At 48.8% G+C, this 19547-nt stretch overlaps 2 protein-coding genes across 2 annotated transcripts in view; one reads left to right on the forward strand and one right to left on the reverse strand.

The window, feature by feature from the left end:
• The first annotated feature begins 278 nt into the window (after positions 1 to 278).
• On the forward strand, positions 279 to 2545 carry FZD9 (frizzled class receptor 9). The gene has a single exon (XM_084882043.1). The coding sequence runs from the start codon at positions 410 to 412 to the stop codon at positions 2198 to 2200; it is 1791 nt and encodes a 596-aa protein (XP_084738169.1). The 5' UTR covers positions 279 to 409; the 3' UTR covers positions 2201 to 2545.
• Positions 2546 to 7318: 4773 nt separating this feature from the next.
• Positions 7319 to 19547, reverse strand: part of BAZ1B (bromodomain adjacent to zinc finger domain 1B) — a 70035-nt gene continuing 57806 nt past the window's right edge. The window contains exons 14-19 of the mRNA XM_084881605.1: positions 17567 to 17714; positions 16378 to 16525; positions 14465 to 14583; positions 11012 to 11160; positions 9769 to 9872; positions 7319 to 9468 (exon numbers count right to left, since the gene is read on the reverse strand). Coding sequence (XP_084737731.1) covers positions 9111 to 9468; positions 9769 to 9872; positions 11012 to 11160; positions 14465 to 14583; positions 16378 to 16525; positions 17567 to 17714 — 1026 coding nt within the window. The 3' untranslated portion in view covers positions 7319 to 9110. The remainder of the gene's footprint in view (positions 9469 to 9768; positions 9873 to 11011; positions 11161 to 14464; positions 14584 to 16377; positions 16526 to 17566; positions 17715 to 19547) is intronic.

Consider the following 19547-nt stretch of genomic DNA (forward strand, 5'->3'; position numbering starts at 1 on the left):
TTCAACCCGTCCCACAGGTCCGCACCTCCCACCGCCGGGGTGGCTGCGGGACGGGGCCGCGGCGCCTTTAAAGCCCTGGCGGGGGCGGACCCGGCGCGCGAAGGGCCCGCCTCTGGGCCTGTCCGCCCGGCGCCCCGCCCCGAGGCTTGTAGCCGCGGCCGCGGGAGGCGGCGCCGGCTCAGGCTCCGCGGCCGCCGGGGTGGCAGCGGCGGTGGCTCCTCGGCGCCTCTCTCCCGCGGGCGGCTCTCCTGCGCGCTGCCCCGCGCGCCCCGCAGCCGCGCCGGGACACACGCGGGCGGCCCGGCGATGGCCCGCGCTCCGGGGCCGGGCGGGCGCGCACCGGGGCGCCGGACGGCGCGGCCCGAGTGAGCCGGGGCCGACCTCCCGCCTCCGGCCGGGGCAGCCCGGGATGGCCGTGCCGCCGATCCGCCGGGCGCTGCTGCTGTGGCAGCTGCTGGCGGCGGCGGGCGGCACGGCGCTGGAGATCGGCCGCTTCGACCCGGAGCGCGGGCGCGGGCCGCCGCCGTGCCAGGCGGTGGAGATCCCCATGTGCCACGGCATCGGCTACAACCTCACCCGCATGCCCAACCTGCTGGGCCACACGTCGCAGGGCGAGGCGGCCGCCGAGCTCGCCGAGTTCGCGCCGCTCGTGCAGTACGGCTGCCACGGCCACCTGCGCTTCTTCCTGTGCTCGCTCTACGCGCCCATGTGCACCGACCAGGTCTCCACGCCCATCCCCGCCTGCCGGCCCATGTGCGAGCAGGCGCGGCTGCGCTGCGCGCCCATCATGGAGCAGTTCAACTTCGGCTGGCCCGACTCGCTCGACTGCGCCCGGCTGCCCACGCGCAACGACCCGCACGCGCTCTGCATGGAGGCGCCCGAGAACGCCACGGCCGGCCCCGCGGAGCCGCACAAGGGCCTGGGCATGCTGCCCGTGGCGCCGCGGCCCGCGCGGCCCCCCGGGGAGGAGGCGGCCCCGGGCCCGGGCCCGGGCGGCAGCGGCACCTGCGAGAACCCGGACAAGTTCCAGTACGTGGAGAAGAGCCGCTCCTGCGCGCCGCGCTGCGGCCCGGGGGTCGAGGTGTTCTGGTCGCGGCGGGACAAGGACTTCGCGCTCGTCTGGATGGCCGTGTGGTCCGCGCTGTGCTTCTTCTCCACCGCCTTCACCGTGCTCACCTTCCTGCTGGAGCCGCACCGCTTCCAGTACCCCGAGCGCCCCATCATCTTCCTCTCCATGTGCTACAACGTCTACTCGCTGGCCTTCCTTATCCGCGCCGTGGCCGGCGCCCAGAGCGTGGCCTGCGACCAGGAGGCGGGCGGCGCGCTCTACGTGATCCAGGAGGGCCTGGAGAACACGGGCTGCACGCTCGTCTTCTTGCTGCTCTACTACTTCGGCATGGCCAGCTCGCTGTGGTGGGTCGTGCTGACGCTCACCTGGTTCCTGGCGGCCGGCAAGAAGTGGGGCCACGAGGCCATCGAGGCCCACGGCAGCTACTTCCACCTGGCGGCGTGGGGGCTGCCGGCCCTGAAGACCATCGTCATCCTGACGCTGCGCAAGGTGGCCGGGGACGAGCTCACCGGGCTCTGCTACGTGGCCAGCATGGACGCGGCCGCGCTCACGGGCTTCGTGCTGGTGCCCCTGTCCTGCTACTTGGTGCTGGGCACCAGCTTCCTCCTGACCGGCTTCGTGGCCCTCTTCCACATCCGCAAGATCATGAAGACGGGCGGCACCAACACGGAGAAGCTGGAGAAGCTCATGGTCAAGATCGGGGTCTTCTCCATCCTGTACACGGTGCCTGCCACCTGCGTCATCGTGTGCTACGTCTACGAGCGCCTCAACATGGACTTCTGGCGCCTGCGGGCAACGGAGCAGCTGTGCTCCCCAGCCAGCGTGCCAGGCGGCCGGAGGGACTGCTCGCTGCAGGGGGGCTCGGTGCCCACCGTGGCCGTCTTCATGCTCAAAATCTTCATGTCGCTGGTGGTGGGCATAACCAGCGGCGTCTGGGTCTGGAGCTCCAAGACTTTCCAGACCTGGCAGAGCCTGTGTCACCGCAAGATGGCAGCTGGCCGGGCCCGGGCGAAGGCCTGCCGGGCCCCAGGAGGCTATGGCCGTGGCACCCACTGCCACTACAAAGCTCCCACCGTGGTCTTGCACATGACTAAGACGGACCCCTCTCTGGAGAACCCCACACACCTCTAGGTACACAGGCCTACTCAGGGCGGCTGTTGCCCCCTCCTCTACCCGCCCTCCCCTGTGGAGGAGACAGCTGACTAGCAGCTGCCCAGCTGTCAAGGTCAGGCAAGTGAGTGCAAGGGGGCTGAGGACCAGGGCAGGGAGACTCTCCTTCACCCTCACGTGTGAGGACCCAGTGAGGCTCACGCCCCTGTGGCCTAGAGCAGGGGGTGGGCCTGCCTGAGTCCCCACAGGGTCCCCAGGGAGTATGGGGAGAAGGGGCAGAAAGGGGCATGGTCCAGCAGGGAGTTTATTTAATGATGTAATTTATTGTTGAGTTTCTCTGGAAGCTGTGACTGGAATAAACCCCCATGTGGCACCCCTGAGTCCTCTCTGGGCCGGGAAAGGTGGGGGGGGGGGGGGGGGAGGGAGGCTCTGCAGGAATCTTTGTGAGCAGAGCCGGGGTGGGTCCCTGCCCCTGTTCTCTGGCTCCCCACCAATCAGGAGAATGTCCCCCACGGAACAGCTGTGTTTTGCAAGAGTCTCAGATTCTGTGTGTGTGTGTGTGTGTGTGTGTGTGTGTGTTTCCCTTCTGCCTGTCTTTGCTCCTTTTTGGCAACCCGCTTGCCTATTTCTGAGGCCTGGGTTCCTGCTTCCCAAAGTGAGACTGGGATGCCTGCCTGCTGGGATACTCAGGGAACCCCCCAGGATGGCATCCTCATCTCTGGGCCTGGAGAATCTAGCCTATTTGGGGGTTGTGTTTAGTAAGTCTTCCTTTTCGCAGACTGCTTTCCTCATTTGTATAGAAAATGAGGGCATCGGCTTATCTCAAAGGTTCTCAGAGCTCCAGGCCCTGCTCCTACCGCCTCCTGTAGGCCAGCCTGCTGTCTCCTCCCTGGGGCCTGAGGCTGGTGTATGTGGAGTATGGGAGAAGGGGCAGAAAGGGGCATGGTCCAGCAAGGAGTTTATTTAATGATGTAATTTATTGTTGAGTTTCTGGCCACTGTTATTGCCTTTGAAGATTGCCAGTGCACCCACTTCACTGGTTGGGGCCCTGGGGCTCTCTCTGGGTGGAGCAGAGCTGGGACTAGACTGGTATATGGGCATCTTGGTATCAGACATGGACATAGAGATGGGAGCCCGAGTATAGTGGGAACTGGGCCTTCAGCTCCTAAGAAGCTGTGAAAAGATTTGAGGTACGGGAGCAGCAGTAAGAAATGGGGCAGGTACAAGGCGGTATGCATGGATGCCAGGGGCTGGGAAAAGGTCCATGTGTGTCTGGATGCCAGGTCCCAGGGACCCCCATCAGCTTAGGTGGTTAAATGGCCCATCATGGCCACTGGGACCCTCACCTTGAACAATGTGATGGTCTTGGTTACTGTCCCTGGGTGCATGGCACAGTGGCATGCATTGTCGCCGCCGGGAGGCCCCACGGATCCAGTTCCGCTGCCGGCCTCCCTTTGGAGCCAAGGGGAGGCCCAAGGTCAACAGCTTCATTTCAGTGGTAGGGCTCAGCCCCCAAACCCAGGGCCTCTCAGGGCATAGTTCTTGCCCTGCACCAACCACCCATCTCCCAGGACAAGAGAGAAACCAGATGAAAACCAACGACAGCTCCATCAGGAGTTGAGATGGGTTTGGGGCTGCCCCTCATCACATAGAGCAGCACTGACCTCTGGGGGAATTTTGCAACCCTTCTGCCTTTTTGCTTCTGTGTTTCTTACATGTGGGAATGCCTTCCTCACCTTAATCCTTCCCTTCTCACAGAGCACACAGTAGGCCCCTGTGCCTTCTTTGATCAATGAAGCCAAATGACCATAACACCTTGTAACTCTCCCTGGGAGGGTCCTGGAGTGAGACGGGATGAGCTTATTGAAAGTGACAGGGGCCCACGTTCAGAGTGGGAGGGGCAGGGCTGCACCAAGCTGGGCTTATAGGCCAGGTCTGCAGGGAGTGGGTGGAGCTGAGGCTGCTTAAAGGCCTGCACGGGCCAGGGGCAGCTGGAGTAAAAGGAGAGCATTCCCGAGATGGGAAGAAAAAGGCAAGTGTGAGGGGTGAAGGGAAGGATTAGCTTTAAAATGGCACCAGTTCACCCTATTCCTTGCCAGTCATTGGACAAGGGAGAGGGGGTCTTTGGCTATGTTTCACTCAGCGGAAACCAGACTGGCTTCCAGAACTGGGAGGCGGGTGGGGACTGGGGGAGGTGTAGTCAGGACCAGCCCCAAGGGGACTCTGGCTGCTTTGAGGCTGAGATGGTTCACATGGGCCAGTACTTGGGAGGGAGGGAGGATGGACATTGCCATCCAAGGCTTCTCGGCACTGGAAGACACTTTAGAAATGTCCCAGACCCTAGAGGAAAAGAAGGAAACATTTATTAAAGACCTTTTACAGAAGTCCTCATTTGGCCCTTCTCTCCCAAAGAGGGAAGGGGAAAGTGGAGGACTTGGCTGGTTCATCACACAGCCAGGTAGGTGGTCTGCAGCCTCCAGAACTTTTGTGACTTCCTCCACCACCACCATCACGCCCCAGGGGAACAGCAGATGTTGTAACCTGGGGTGGCTTTGTCCAGAGAAGCCCCTCCCAAAGCAGGGTCTTCCCATACCCCAACACAATTCCAGAGCCCCCCAGATGCCTCAGAAATCACCCCGTGCTCGCCCAGCAGGTGAGTCTTCAGAGCACCACAGCACGTCAGTGTGCACACATCTGTCCAGTCTGAACTAGTGACTGGGAGAGCCCGAGTTAAGGGAATTTCTTAGGTCAGTTCTCAGGAGTCAACAAGGGTGATCTTGATGCAGGTCAGATAGACCTGCCTTGGGGGTCAGGGGCTGCTATCAGTTTCACTCTGAAAGGGAAAGTCCCAGCGTGCCTGAGCAGTCCTGGGTGTAAAAAGGCCTGAAGGCCCTGGGCAAGAATGGAAGCTGTAATAGCAGGGCAAACCTCTTTCTGCCTCACCTGAGTTTTCTCACCCCTGCCAAGGAGACCCTGGCTCCCTGGCAAGTTGGAGACACGCACTGCCAAGTGGTGGCTCTGGAATCCAGACCCCACCTCACTGCCACCCAAGACACAGGGTTGGAGGAAAAAGAAGTTAGGATGAGGGGAGGCTTAGTTGGTTTTCAGAAGTAAAGATTCATACCCATCTTCCAGAATGAAAGTTCTCACCCTGGCTGGTGTGGCTCAGTGTTGGAGCTTTGGCTGGTGCACAGAAGGGCCCTAGGATTCAATTCTGGGTCAAGAGCATGTACTTAGATTCCCGGTTCCCTCCCTGACCTGGGGCGGAGCACATGTAGGAGGCAACCAGTGACGAATAAAACTTCCTCCCTGACTGTAGCCACCACTCACTCTCACATTGATGTTTCTCTCTCGACTCTCCCTTCCACTCTCTGAAAAGCAATGGGAAAAATATCATGTGAGGATTAACAACAACAAAGGATAAAAGTTTTTGTCCCTATTTATAGTACCTAAGCAAAATGGGTGGCTCCCCTGAGGTCATACCCCTGAAGTAGGGAGAAATGGTGCTTCTGGAGGTTGGGCAGGGCCAGGTTACAGACCCTAGAGATGAAGTCACATGGTCGCAATAGCACCATCCTACCGTGGCCTAAGGAACCTACCCTGAGGGATAGACCTGCACACACGGGGTGGGAGTCCAACTGTGTGTGAAAATGCTCATAGGTAACAGCTCCCTTCTCCAGAGTCTGAGGGTGGATCAATTTGACCTTGGGGCAAACTGCTTCCTCCCCTGCAGGACTGAAAACCCCCAAGTGCAGGCCTGGCTCCAAGTCCACAAATTCAACAAGGCCACACAAGTCAGCAGCAGAACCCACACGAAGGGCTTGGGTTCCTCCTCACACTTCTTGCTGTTTTACCATATGCCACCCCTGGTTCAGTTGGTCAGGAATTGGTGGTTTCTTTTCTCAATAAATGGGAGCAGGCAGTGGCTCTGCGTAGGTAAGCTGCCACCTAGCAGTGACTATTTGAATCAACCACTTGGACTTTATAAAACTTCCAGCATAAAGAAAAAAATACAAAAAACAAAACCTCAAAATTGGCTACATGGTAGAATTGTTAAAGCTGAGTATATGCGAATCCATTACATATTCACTCTTTTTGTTTGAATTTTTTTTTTTTTAAACCCTCACCGAGGATATTTTTTCCCAATGCTTTCCAGAGAATGGAGGGAAGGAGGGAAAGAAACATCAATGTGAAAGAGACACATGGACTGGTTGCCTCCTACACATGCCTTGACTGAGGGTGGGGAGCGAGCCCACAACCCAGGTATGTGCCCTTGATCGGGAATCAAACCCACATCCCTTCCGTGCACAGGCCGATGCTCTAACCCACATGTGTCAAACACAAGGCCCGTGGGCCAAATCCAGCCCGCCAGGCCTTGCAATGTGGCCCGCACCGCGCTGTCATCACTGCACTCCGCTGTCAGTTTATGACATTGTCAGTTTATGACTGTTCAGTAAACCATTCGGCCCGCGATTTAGGCTGGATTTTAGATTTTGGCCCCTTCTCTGATTGAGTTCGACACCCCTACTCTAACCACTTAGTAACAATGACCAGGACTCCCAGAAAGTTTTTAAAATGTCAGGAGTTTCCCCAAAATTAACTAAAGAACTACATAAATTTCTACAGTGAAGACTTAAAAAACACTTTCTTCTAATTCTTAGAAATTTCAAATAAAATGTTGGGGGTTTCCCAACAGAGACAAGGCCAGGGAAAACGAAGGTCTTACTTTGTACCTGGAGCACGAGAAATGTCTCCTGGAAACAAGGAAACGAGAAGCTGGCTATAACCTGTGGTTAAAAAGGCTAACTCAGCTTGGCCAGTGTGGCTCAGTGGTTAAGGGTTGACCCATGAACCAGGTGTTGATTCCCAGTCAGGGCACATGCCCAGGGTTCTAGGCTCGATCCCCAGTAGGGGGCATGCAGGAGGCAGCAGATCAATGATTCTCTCATCATTGATGTTTCCATCCCTCTCTCACTCTCCCAAATAAATAAAAACATTAAAAAAAAAAAAAAAAGACTAAGTCAGAGGTGCTCTCAATGCTGAGGAATAACTGGTTCCAAGACTCAGTGGGAAAACAGAGGACTCAGGACTATCCACTTTCCACTAGCACCCCCAAAGAGCACAAAGAAGTCACCAGCATTGTTTTTTCTTTATAAACACAAGTACATAATGTTTATTTGAAATTCCAATTTATTACAAGTTTTCCCCTCAATGGGGCCCTTCCTCCTTAAAGACAATTAAAAAACAACAAATTCAGGTATCACTGAAGTGGGAACACAGGATTCTTACTGTTAACAAGAACAGACTGGCTCTAGGGTAAGAGGCAGGAGGTGTTGGTGTTGGGATTATGAAATTGTAATGTCAGTGCTAATTCCAAGCCTGTGGAAAGGGGACAGTAAACCTATCCACCAGCCACCGGAGCAAATCCCCAAAGTCCCCAGGGGAGAAGCAGGGACCACACCTTGAAGTTTAATACTAAGAGGCTTTATTCCCAAATTCTATAAATTGCAATCCCCTTGGTGGAATTCTTTTCACTTCATTTAAGTACAGAAGAACGTAGGTGATCCAAGTTTTCCAATTCAAAAGTGATAGGAAAAAAAAAAAAAATTAAACCCTGTTTTGCATTTTTATCAAAATCTTCCATAAAAGGGAAAGAAGACTACAAACTTTTGCCTAAATATAACCACTAGTGCTAGTCATTGTGGGAAGGGGCTGCCTAGCTTCTCCTCCCATCTCTCCTCCCACTGAAAGATCCAGGTTCTCAGGGAGCAGAGAAAAGGCATGGGAGGAGGGGGATGACATGGAAACGGAGAAGGGAGAAACAGCCACAGGGGCAGGCAGGGGGCGCCCCTCCGCCCCCCAGGTCACACTGATTGCTGTGATAAGCCTCCAACCCACTTCTCTGAAGGAGAGAGGATGGGCTGAGGGGGGAGATGGGGCAAAGGAAAGCAAACACATTATCATATAAATTGTACTGTACATGTGCCAAAGCAAGATGACAGAAATATTTTACAAGATGTTTTTTATACAATATCACTGCTAAAACAAGCGATCTTTAATAACTAGAAAAGTCAATTTAAAAAAATTAAACATTTCAATCCTTCCTGCTTTTCTTCTGCTCCCCTAAGAGCTTATCTGGTATGTGGGTGGGCTGGGCTCCAACACCCCTCTGGCCAGATCCATCAAACTAAAGATTATATGCATGATTATAAGCAGGACTCCAGTCTCTATGTGAAGTGCCTTAGTTTGTTTTTGTTTGTTTGTTTTCCGAAGGGTGAGGTGAGGTGGAAGTGGGGAGAGAACTGTCACAAAGGGGAAGGGTACTGAGGAATGGCTCTAGGACATGTCCCTTTACTCTGCCAAGATCAACTCAAAAAGAGCACAACTGTTTCATGATGCTGGTGAATACAGAATTCTGTATGGCACTCACTAATACCGTCACCTGAGAGGGAGAAGGGGGGAAGAGACATGGGCTTAAAGAAACAAGGCTGTATATAAATATAGATTTTTAAAAAGCCACACCACCTCTCTAACTGGCCTGGTTATACTTGATCCTTCTGTATTAAACAGTAATCCCACCCCTGGAGACCAGAGGGCTTGGCACTATTGTGGTGGCCAAAGTGGAGGGGACCTTGGGTAGGAAAGAAAAGGAATTGGGTTCATACCCTTGGGCTCTTCATGGAGATTCTCAGAAAGGTTAGGTTAAGGTCTACCACCATATTTCTGGGCAGAGACCAACCCAATATAACAGCTCTGCTTGATTAAGGTTCTATGGAGTTTTAGAAAAACAGCACAAGCTTGGGACAACAGGCATTTCAGGACTCCGTGTGGTGTCCTCCCTTCCATGTTCTCCATCCCACCCTTCCTTCCCTTGCTCTCACCTCCATTTCCCGAACCTCAGCTCCCTCTCCCTTACCAGGGCCCCCCCTCTCTATTTCTTCTGTCTTCGTCCCCTAGACTGTCCAATGGTCTCTGGCTCACTGTCCCCTTCATCTTCAGTGAACTGGTCAGGAAACTTCTTGCGTTTCCTACGGACATACGGGTGGCCAGGAAGGTGTTTATGCAGCAAAGCCACCAGACACTGTTCTGTCTTCACCATGCAGTTCAGCACATGGCTGCCTCGGCAGTTGTAAAGCTCAGCGTTGGTAAACACCTGCTTCATGTCGGTAAGAAACTCTTGCACAGAGCGGTAGCTCCCACAGGAACATTTGTTCTGCATTGTCTGGAAATCCATGGGGTGGGTGATCACATCATAGTAGTCCTCAGCCTCATCTCTGGTCACAGGCTCCCTGTGGAGAAACACCAAATGGCGATATCAGCACAGCTTTGATACAACCGACAGAAACTTTGCTATTAAACCATTAGCCTCAGAAGGCCCACCCCTGCTGAGATCAGCCAATTGGTAGGCACAGTGAAGGTGTGTTCACCTTGCACTAAGAGCTGTCTCCACCAGTTTGGAGCACCAATCCCCTGCCACTGAGACATGTCTTGAAAGGAAGGGATCAGATTAGTTGCTAGGGGTTCAAATGGGCACTCCCTCAGCTGCCAGGTTGGTCTACTCCTCTGTGCTTGAGAACAAAGCGTGTTACCTGAAGGGCCAGCTGGAGCGGTACTTCACAATCTTGTTGAGGATCTCTTCACACTTCTGCAACTCCAGGCTTTGCCTCCGGGAGCTCCGTTTGGTCTGAAGCACCTGGTGCCAATGGAAGAAGACACTATTATAGGTCCAAGAGAGGAAAAGTGGACAAAACAGAAAATGTATACATCTGCTTTAAAAAAGAGAAAGAGCTCAACCATTTTTTTTAGAGCAGATGGACCTGGGATTATGGTAACAGTGTTGTATATAAGGCAAGCAATTGCGGAAAACCAGACCGGTTATGGGAGCCCCTGACAGACAATTCTGTGGGAGTAGGGAGTCTCGGTGAAGAAAGGGAAGAGGCACAGTTCCTTTCCCATGTTCTCCCGCTGAAGTGACTAAGAAGAAAAAAAGTGGGGCCTTTTTTCCAGTAGCCATTAAAATGCTGTGACTCGGAGAAGGAGCACCACAGAGTTGAAGAGGTTAGGACTGGGCAAGTAGGAGGATCTCTCATTGCTCTTTGAGCTCCCTAATGGTTTGCTTTATGCCCTCAGTCCATCCCAACCCCAATTTGATCTGTCAAAACAATCAAGTTTTCAAGGGCCTCTTTTTGTTCTTTAAAGCTCTAGTGAAGTCTAAAGCAAAACCACTATATTCACAATGGAGGAGCAGAGGGGAGGGTAATGTCCCTCCCATAACAACTGTCAGTAAAAGACCAGAGAGTAAATGAAGCTCCAGCATTGCTGACATTCCCACAATGGAGACCCAGCCCCGCTGAGCCACTGGAGACACATGGATACTATTTTAAAATCCTGAACAAGTTGCAGGCTGCCTGTTAACTAAAGGAGACAATGTCTGCAGGCTACAGCAGAATGCCGGACATAGCTGTTCCTGGAGGGCCTGCTGCCTTGTCTGTCTATAGGCCCTCCCATCAGCCTCCAAATTTAGGGAGGAGGGAGGGGGGGGGAGGCTCCCACCTGTTGCTGATGAATTCCTAATGCTGGAGTGGGGGATAAGAAGCAGAAACATTAGAGCAGGGGTCCTCAAACTTTTTAAAGTGGGGGCCAGATCACGGTCCCTCAGAGAGCTGGAGGGCCGGACTATATGAACTACTAATTCCTACTGTAACACCTCAGCTGTGCTCACTGCCCAAAAAGCCTGGCGGGCCGGATCAGACTCCTCTGCGGGCCGCATGTGGCCCGCGGGCCGTAGTTTGAAGACCCCTGCTTAGAGGCAGGATGATAAACAATTCTTACCAGCTCATCAACCTCAGTATCATCTACAGGTGGTGCCTTGGGCTGAGACCTCCTGGTGATAGGATGTGGCTTCTTAGCTGGTCGTCGGCCTGGCCTTGCCACAGGGGGGATGACACCCGGCTTGCCCCGGACAGTTTTTCGAGGTCTCACTGAAATAAAAAATACAGACTGAGAGGAGAACAACTGAGGATAAAGGAAGCATGTTATGGAGCGAGGAGATAATTTGGACAAGCAAAGCAATGGCTTCCTTGGGTTACAGAGTGCTCTTTGCTATCTCCTGTCCTATCTAACATTGTGAAGGTAGCAGTAGTAGATAAAGAATAAATAGCTTTCATCAACTGCCAAAGACCTTTTTAAGAGCCTCCTCAGGTGAGTTCCTTCAGTGCTTCTATCCTCTGGCCCCACCCTGTTCACTTACTCCTGGGAATGAGGCTCTTGAAGGAGTCAATTGTAAGTGACTCACTCAGAAGGAGAGGCCATTTGCTACAGGTCTGCCTGAAACTCCTACAGCCCACACTCAGCTGGAAAGAGTGTAACACATTTACATGTGAGATGAAACTTGACTATAGGAGAGATCCTATAGTTTTATTAATTCCCAGTTATCGTAAACTCACATCACAATGATTTTAGAGAAAAGCTGATACGTATGTAAAGTATTTCTGTAAAGTCTTCCTCACTGAATACAATTTAGGGGTAGCATCAGTCCTGCTCTCTTGCATTTCTGATAACCATAGATAGTCATCCAGGTCACTTCCATAAAAAGCTGCCCAAGATTCCCAAAGAGAGAGCAAAGAATACAAGGGCACCCAAGACCACTTGTGTCTCAGGTTTACAACATGTGCTTAATGTCACACAAACCAACATTTCTCAATATCTCATGCTCATGCTCCAGAAGGATTAGCTCAAGGTTTCTCTACTAAACAAAATTCCCTGGAAAGTGGGAAGGTGACATTTGGGCAGAGATAGGGGCATCCAGAGGAATAAATAATGTTAACCCTTCATTGGTTATTCCAGGGTCTCAAGCTCAAGACCTGGCTAGGAACAGAGAGTAAGCAGCCGATGCTACTTTGGGATGTTAGGTACAGACCCCAAACACAGACTTGAGTTGAACTAGAGAACCACATCTTTGGTGGTCTAAAAGGCAGAGTAGACAAAATGTTCTAAATATATCCTACATCCTTTTGACAGAAATAGCCTTGAAACCTGGAAAGGAAACAATTCCTTGGAAAGAGAGTAACAACTCAGAAGTAGAAAGTAATCACTAGTTTGAAAACAAACCATTAGTACACTGCTATATTCATCATCTGTTTCCAGATTAACATGCATCTGAATCACAACTCTCAGCAGTAGATGCTGGTCTCTGTGTGATGCAAGGTTAATGGACTGCTTGTCTCCTACCCTGGGTACCTGAAAAATCATGCCAGTAGAAATGAGTGTAACTGCCGGGACCGGTTTGGCTCAGCGGTAGAGCGTCGGCCTGCGGACTGAAAGGTCCCGGGTTCGATTCCGGGCAAGGGCATGTACCTTGGTTGCGGGCACATCCCCAGTAGGGGGTGTGCAAGAGGCAGCTGATCGATGATTCTCTCTCATCGATGTTTCTAACTCTCTATCTCTCTCTTCCTCTCTGTGAAAAATCAATAAAATATATTAAAAAAAAGAAAAAAAAAAGAAAAAGAAATGAGTGAAACTGAGGTGTCCTGAATTAAAAGCCTGCTGAAACCGGTTTGGCTCAGCAGTAGAGCATCGGTCTGTGGACTGAAAGGTCCCAGGTTCGGAGAATCCAAGATGGCTGCTCGGGTAGGCACCTAGCCGCAGCCGCACGCAACAATTTCAATAAAATACAACTAAAATATAAAATGGACATTACCCAGAACTACAGGAAAGTCAACTGACTGGAAATTCTACAACGAGAAGCAAGGAGAAAACCAGAAGGAACAGTGGAGGAGCTGTAAAAGCCCAAGGTACAGAGACACGCGGCGCGGAGAGGACGGAGCCGGAGAGGAGGGAGGCCGAGTGCCTGGCTGGCGGTCCCAAGCGGGAAGGAGATAAACACTCCGACTGTGCTGGGCCCCCAACTGCTCTGAACCCCCGTTCTAGGCCAGACCCTGGGGACCCAGGCTCATCCAGAGGGAGCTGGGCTGTAAGGCGGTACCCGGGGAAGCAGCGAAAGGAGGTCCCAGAGGCGCGCACATAGCGCGCAGAGAAGGGACGGCCGGCTGTGCCGTAGGACTGCCCTGGCGGGAAAGAGACAGGGGCTCCAGACTGCTCTGAACGCCACCTCCAACTCCACTTCCAACTGAACTGAACCCCAGTTTCGGGCCCATTGCAGGAGAGCCTACACTGTTTGGTAGCAGGCGAAAATCGAGGGCACCTTTCTCTCAGAGGTGCTTGCAACATGAAAGGTCCCAGGTTCGATTCCGGTCAAGGGCATGTACGTTGGTTGCGGGCAAGAGGCAGCTGGTCGATGTTTCTCTCTCATCGACGTTTCTAGCTCTCTATCTCTCTCCCTTCCTCTCTGTAAAAAAATCAATAAAATATATTTTAAAAAATTAAAAAAATAAAAGCCTGCAGGACTGGAGAGATGGGAGCAGGTGTAAGCACCAGCCATCAGGTTTGGCGGCACTACTAAAAAGACTGATCATGCCAAGCATCTTCTCTCTCCTTATACTAACGCTGATCATTCAGAGTACTATGATCTTGGGAATTATATCATCGTTTCAAGAGCTCATCAAAATCTTGATCTGTGTCTCTTTTCTACTAACCTACAAAGAAGGATATGTTTTGAAAAGAGGGAGTCTAAGGGTAAATTATAGAACTTCAGGCTTAACCATGAAAACAACAAGATTCTTAAATAGTAACAAAAAATAGTCAGCAAGGTAAGGGTAAACGATGAGGCCCTTTTCTCTCCCTACTGGCATCTAGTGTGAAACATATATGAACCTTCCTAACAACTTTATGCTTAAGCTATGAAAAAAAAACGGTATTCTTTTTCAAACTAGCAAAACTATGCCCTGCACACTATAGGGAAGTACAAAACAAAGGAAAAATTACTTCTTTGAAAACAGAACTATAACAAAGGCAAAAGAACTGTTAGGAGAGGGCAATGGAACTGGACCTTCTTTATTCATTGTCCCCAGACATTGAGGGGTTCAGAACCAGAAGGCTTGTCATAAACATACTTGGTACCTTGAACTCCACTAAATCGTGGATCAAGTGCATCTACCATAAATTAATGTTCTTGAGACCAAGCTACCCAACCTCCTAATAGGAAGGTGGTTAAATGGCACCTTGAAAACCCATTTAAAACCATGACCACGAAGTCACCCAACAGCCATAATATGTGAGAAAAGGAAGATGGCATGATTGCAAACTGTCTTTTGCCTGCCAACCTAGTCTTTCCAAGTCAGCTTAAAAGACTATGAGATTAACTATGAGAGCAAACTGAATACTTACATCGCAAACCAGCCACCTCATAATCTTCCTCTTCCTCTTCCTCCTCCTCCTCCTCCTCTTCCTCTTCACTGCTCTCATTATCTTGGCTGTCCTCAGAGGCAGACTCTTCAGTATAATTCCTGTGAAGTGAAAAAGCATGTAGGGAACCTGGTTCTAAGCCAAAATGTTCCTAGGGGGATAAAGTCCCATACGGATCCCAGCAACTTCTCCCTCTTCACACACTAGACAGATTTGATGAGGGAAGGTAAACTGAATCCAGGCCAGGGCACAGGAAGTAGAATGAAAACCTAAGCTTCAACAGCATATCTCCCTGACCAGTCCCCAAATGCTTTGGATAAGATACCAATGGCAACAGAAATCAAGACCAAAATGTAACCCTTTCCCCCTCAAAACAATTCAAAATTTTATTCCTTTTATCTCACAAAACAGCCAGATAATGTAACATTTAAGGTATTAAAATGTGTCCCCAACTCTGGGGTGGACTGAAAGAATAAAAGCCCAGACAGGTGTTACTCCACCTTGATGGCCCCTTTCCAGGAGCTGAAACAGCTTGCAGATGACCATAACATCAAAGCAATGGTAATCCCAGCTCAGAACAGCTGGTCCAAAGCCCCACCATTTCAGAACAGCATGCCTCATCTCTCTTAAGTGTAGCTGGAATGGAGTGAGAAATAACTGAGTGATACTGTTAGGTGAGGTCAGGATCAAACAGCTCTGCCCTTTCAAAGAGAGACCAAGCCAAAGTGCCTATAAGCTGTCCTTTTACAGCCTCAAATTTCAATGTGGAAAACAATTGTATTAACTTGGCAAATATAAGTTATATTATATATATAATGGCCTCCTTTTTACAAAGCTCTATGTTTGGCCTTATTGAAATTAGGGTGAAGAACAAAGCACCACCTCTACTCTCAGGGCACTCACAATCTCAAGGGAAGACAGTCAAATGCACCAAAATGCTGTTTTAGATATCGAACACCCAGTTGAAACACAAAGAGGAACAATTAATTCTAAGGATGTAAGGACACTTGAAAGAGAAATTTTTGATAGTTTATACTCAGTAAAATGAGGGAGTTCTTGGAAGAGAAAACATTCCCAGTTGGGAGGAAAGCACAAGAGGCAAGAATGCACAATGAACAGGTTGTAACAAGCGTACAAATATGGGAAGGAGGGATCATAAAAACATATGCCAGTATTGTACAATAGGAGTCTCAAAAGTTAGGCTAGGGAGTTTGGACTTTATTAAAGAGGAAATGTAAAGACTGATGTTTTTGAATAGTAAAGTGACATAAGCAGGTCTTTGCCTTTTATAATCTGTTTTGGTTCACCACGAAAGCTGGAAAGATAAGAGGGTGAAAGACATGAGGTAAGGAGTTGAGAAACCACTGAAAGAGCCCAGGCTAGAGATGTAGGAGGGCCAGTGGCAATAGGGACGTCGAAGAATGGACAGCAGCTTGATTCGTAAGACATCTGGACACTGACTTAATAACATCTAGCAAATGAATGACTATGGAAGACGAAAGAGAGGAAGATGTCCAAGTTGACACCCAAATTCTAATCATGATAAGAAAGGTCTGGGTAGGGAAAGTAATGAGTTTCAGGATTTGGTGGTTACAGACATAATCACCAACTAAGAAATGGGCAAGGTGAAATCAAGGGGCAGAAGGAGATTTACTGTCACTTTAGCAGGCATGGTCAAGAAGATAGAGAACATAGCTGGTAATGAAACTAGAAATGTCAACGTTAAGCTAAAATTAAATCAGAGCCCTTTGAGTTCCTATTGTACCTTAAATGATCAGGCTCCATATCCAATAGATGAACTTAAATTAAAGCTCCTCAAAGTCATTCAGTTTGAATACCTGAAGCCTAATTATAACAGCTATTTATTCATTTGTTTTTAGAAGAAGAATTCTCACCTGCCACGGGAGTTGCGCCTGGCAGTAGCAGGCTGGCAAGCTGGGCATTGCCACTCACCATCTGGTACTTCATAGAGGGCCGGCCTCAGACAAAACAGGTGGAAGGCTTTATTACACTCATCACACAAGATCAGTTTGTCATCCTCACCTGCAAGAAGATAAACTTGTATGGCATTGTCGGGAACATGGCAACAGTCAAGGAGTTGGAAGAAAGAGCCATTCACCCTCAATTAACACTACAGAAGGAACAAAGATTCTAATACAATGCTACTACATTGTTTTTTTAAAGGCAGACATTTTCTGAAAAGAAATGTAGCACATATTAGTCTGTAAGTAATTTAGGGCTTAGGTCTTCTGATTTATATCCCAAAATCTACCCAGGGCTAGGACAGGGCAGTTAACCTTTATTAAGAGGCAACAAAAAACAGTGATAGCAGGAAATTTTGCTGCTCCTTTCCCACTAAGAAATAAATCCCCTATTAAGTATTACATTTTCTGCCCTTCTTCCTTCTGGACCCCCTAAATACTTCCCAACTCATATCTGGTATGACTCTCTTAAAACACTTAAATTTCCCTACGTTTGAAAATGCACTGAACCAACTAACATGGTCATTTCCCCTCTCCAACCTTCATTCTAAATCAGTTCTTAGAGCAATTAAATTCTAGCCAAATTCACAAAAGAACTTTAGCCACTGAAAAGTGAATCACTGAGGGAGGCTTTTAGTCATGAAATTCCTTTTACACACATGGACTTTGAAAGCTTCAGCATTAAACGGTTCCCAAATGACTTGCTGTGTAGAATTCTTGCTGGAAAACCCAAAACTGAGTATTCTTCACAATGCACAAGTGCTGCCCTCTGGTGGTAGCACCTGTCCTACTTTACAGATGACTAAAATTCAGAGACAATGTTTAGGTTAACTAATTTTCTTCTCTGTATAAAATTTCTAGATTGGAGAGCAACTGCTCTTATTTTATACACAATATTGGGGAACCAAGGGCCTACTCTGATTTGTGGACATGTGATTTCAGATTAGCATTTTATTATAGAACTTTATTATAGCAGGTAATATCTCACACCACATTTAAAAGCTGTGTATGCAAAACTCTTTAGGGGAGAAAAGATCTGGGTCAACAAGTTACAATTTCTGATATATTCAAATGAGCAGCACTGACCTAAATATATACCTACCTTTCTTTCGACAAACTTTGCACCTAGCATTTTCTGCTGACATATCCCACTTAATACAGGCATCAAGCATCCCAAGTAGAACATGCATTCTGGAAAAGGTCTGAGCTTCACGGATGGCTGTCTTCCATTTTTCCAGAGCAGATGCAACCTAAACAGAGACCAAATCAGGCCAGTATTACTACAGGGACCTCAAAGATATGGATTTTTCACATAATACTGACAGAGTATACAGTGGAAGAGGACTAGGAATAGGTAGATACCAGAGAATTCTGAACACATTTACCTCCTGCAACTCCTCCTGTCTAACTCATTTATAAATCTTATAGAAGAAATCAAGGCTCTAAAGATGGGGTGAAATACTTGCCAAAGTCACATAAAGAATTAAGGGAGGGAAAATGCCAAAACTGGTTTGGCTCAGTGGTAGAGCGGTCTGCGGACTGAAGGGTCCCGGGTTCGATTCCGGTCAAGGGCATGTACCTTGGTTGCGGGCACGTCCCCGGTGGGGGGTGTGCAAGAGGCAGCTGGTCGATGTTACTCTCTCTCATCGACGTTTCTAGCTCTCTCTCTCCCTTCCTCTCTGTAAAAAATCAATAAAATATATATATATTTTATTGATTTTTGTAAAAAATTTCTGTAAAAAATCAATGAAAAAATAATGTCCTTTCTCTTTCCTACAGAAATAAAGAACCAAAGAGCACTTCACAGGTATACATTTATGAATAGCAAGGATCATTTAAACACACACAAAAAAAATCTATTTAAGAGGCTGCTAATGTTCTAGGGGAAAGAGACTCATTCTTTATTCCAATCACCAACTGCAGATATTTCAACATCTGCCTTCAAAATACTGTACAGCACAATTTCCTTCCTTCCCTCTTTAGAGCTCCTCAGTAAAACATGGGGTCCATTATGACAGCTGCTGGTTTTCTTCCCTGTTGTAATGGAGAGCTAACATATAGTACCACACACTTTTCTTTAAACGAGTGCTATTAAAAACAGAGAGAAAATGGCTAAAATGGGCTTTGCTGTCCTCTAGTGGATAGTCAGATGCACACTGCATTCAAGAAAATGTCTTAGCATATAGTTATGCTTTTTTACTTCCTTAAATTATAGCTTATAGATTATAAATTTGAGTACTCAATAGCTCATTTGGCCTCTAAATTAAAAAACTCAGCCCTAGCCGGTTTGGCTCAGTGGATAGGAGTGTCAGCCTGCAAGCTGAAAGGTCACAGATTAGATTCTGGTCAAGGGCATTATAGCTTGGTTGCAGGCTGGTAAGGGTGTGTGTGTGAAAGACAACCAATAGATGTGTCTCTCACATTGATGTTTCTATCTCTCCCTTTCATTTCTACTCTCTAAAAATCGATTAAAAAAAATATCCCCCAGTGAGGATTAACAAAAACACTGCTAGGGATCTTGAAAATAATCTTAATTTTAAAACATTCATCATCCCCAAAAGAAACCTTGTACCCATTAGCATTCATTCCCTACGCTATCCCACCACATTTACCCAGCCGGAAAGTAACCATTAACCTACTTGTGGTCTATAGATTTATCTATTCTGGACATTTCATATAATATCTGGCCTTCTATGACTGGCTTCTTTACTGAGCATGCATATGATACATCATAGCATGTATCAGCAGCACTTCATTCCAGTTAAACTGCCGAATAATATCCATTGTATGGATATATCACACTTTGTTTATCCAATAATCAGTCAATAAACATTTGGATCATTTCAATTTTTTGGCTATTCTGAATAATGTTGCTATGAACTGTTTGTGCATATTTAGTTAATATTCATTTATTATTTTTTATGGAAAGAAATCTTACCCAAGGTCTCCTAACAACTTAGGGCCAGTTTATCCAGATCCACTGTTCTTGGCATTATTTTACATACTAATCGTAAGTGTCCTGTTATATCCACAGAGTTATCCATAGACAGCCTAGACTCCAACCAGTCTCTAATTTTGAGGGC

Source organism: Pipistrellus hanaki, assembly GCF_964339955.1.
Source record: "Pipistrellus hanaki genome assembly, chromosome: 4".
Lineage (NCBI taxonomy): Eukaryota > Metazoa > Chordata > Mammalia > Chiroptera > Vespertilionidae > Pipistrellus > Pipistrellus hanaki.

Coding starts and splice junctions, on each gene's coding strand:
- FZD9 (XM_084882043.1), top strand. CDS start 410: ATGGCCGTGCCGCCGATCCGCCGGGCGCTGCTGCTGTGGCAGCTGCTG.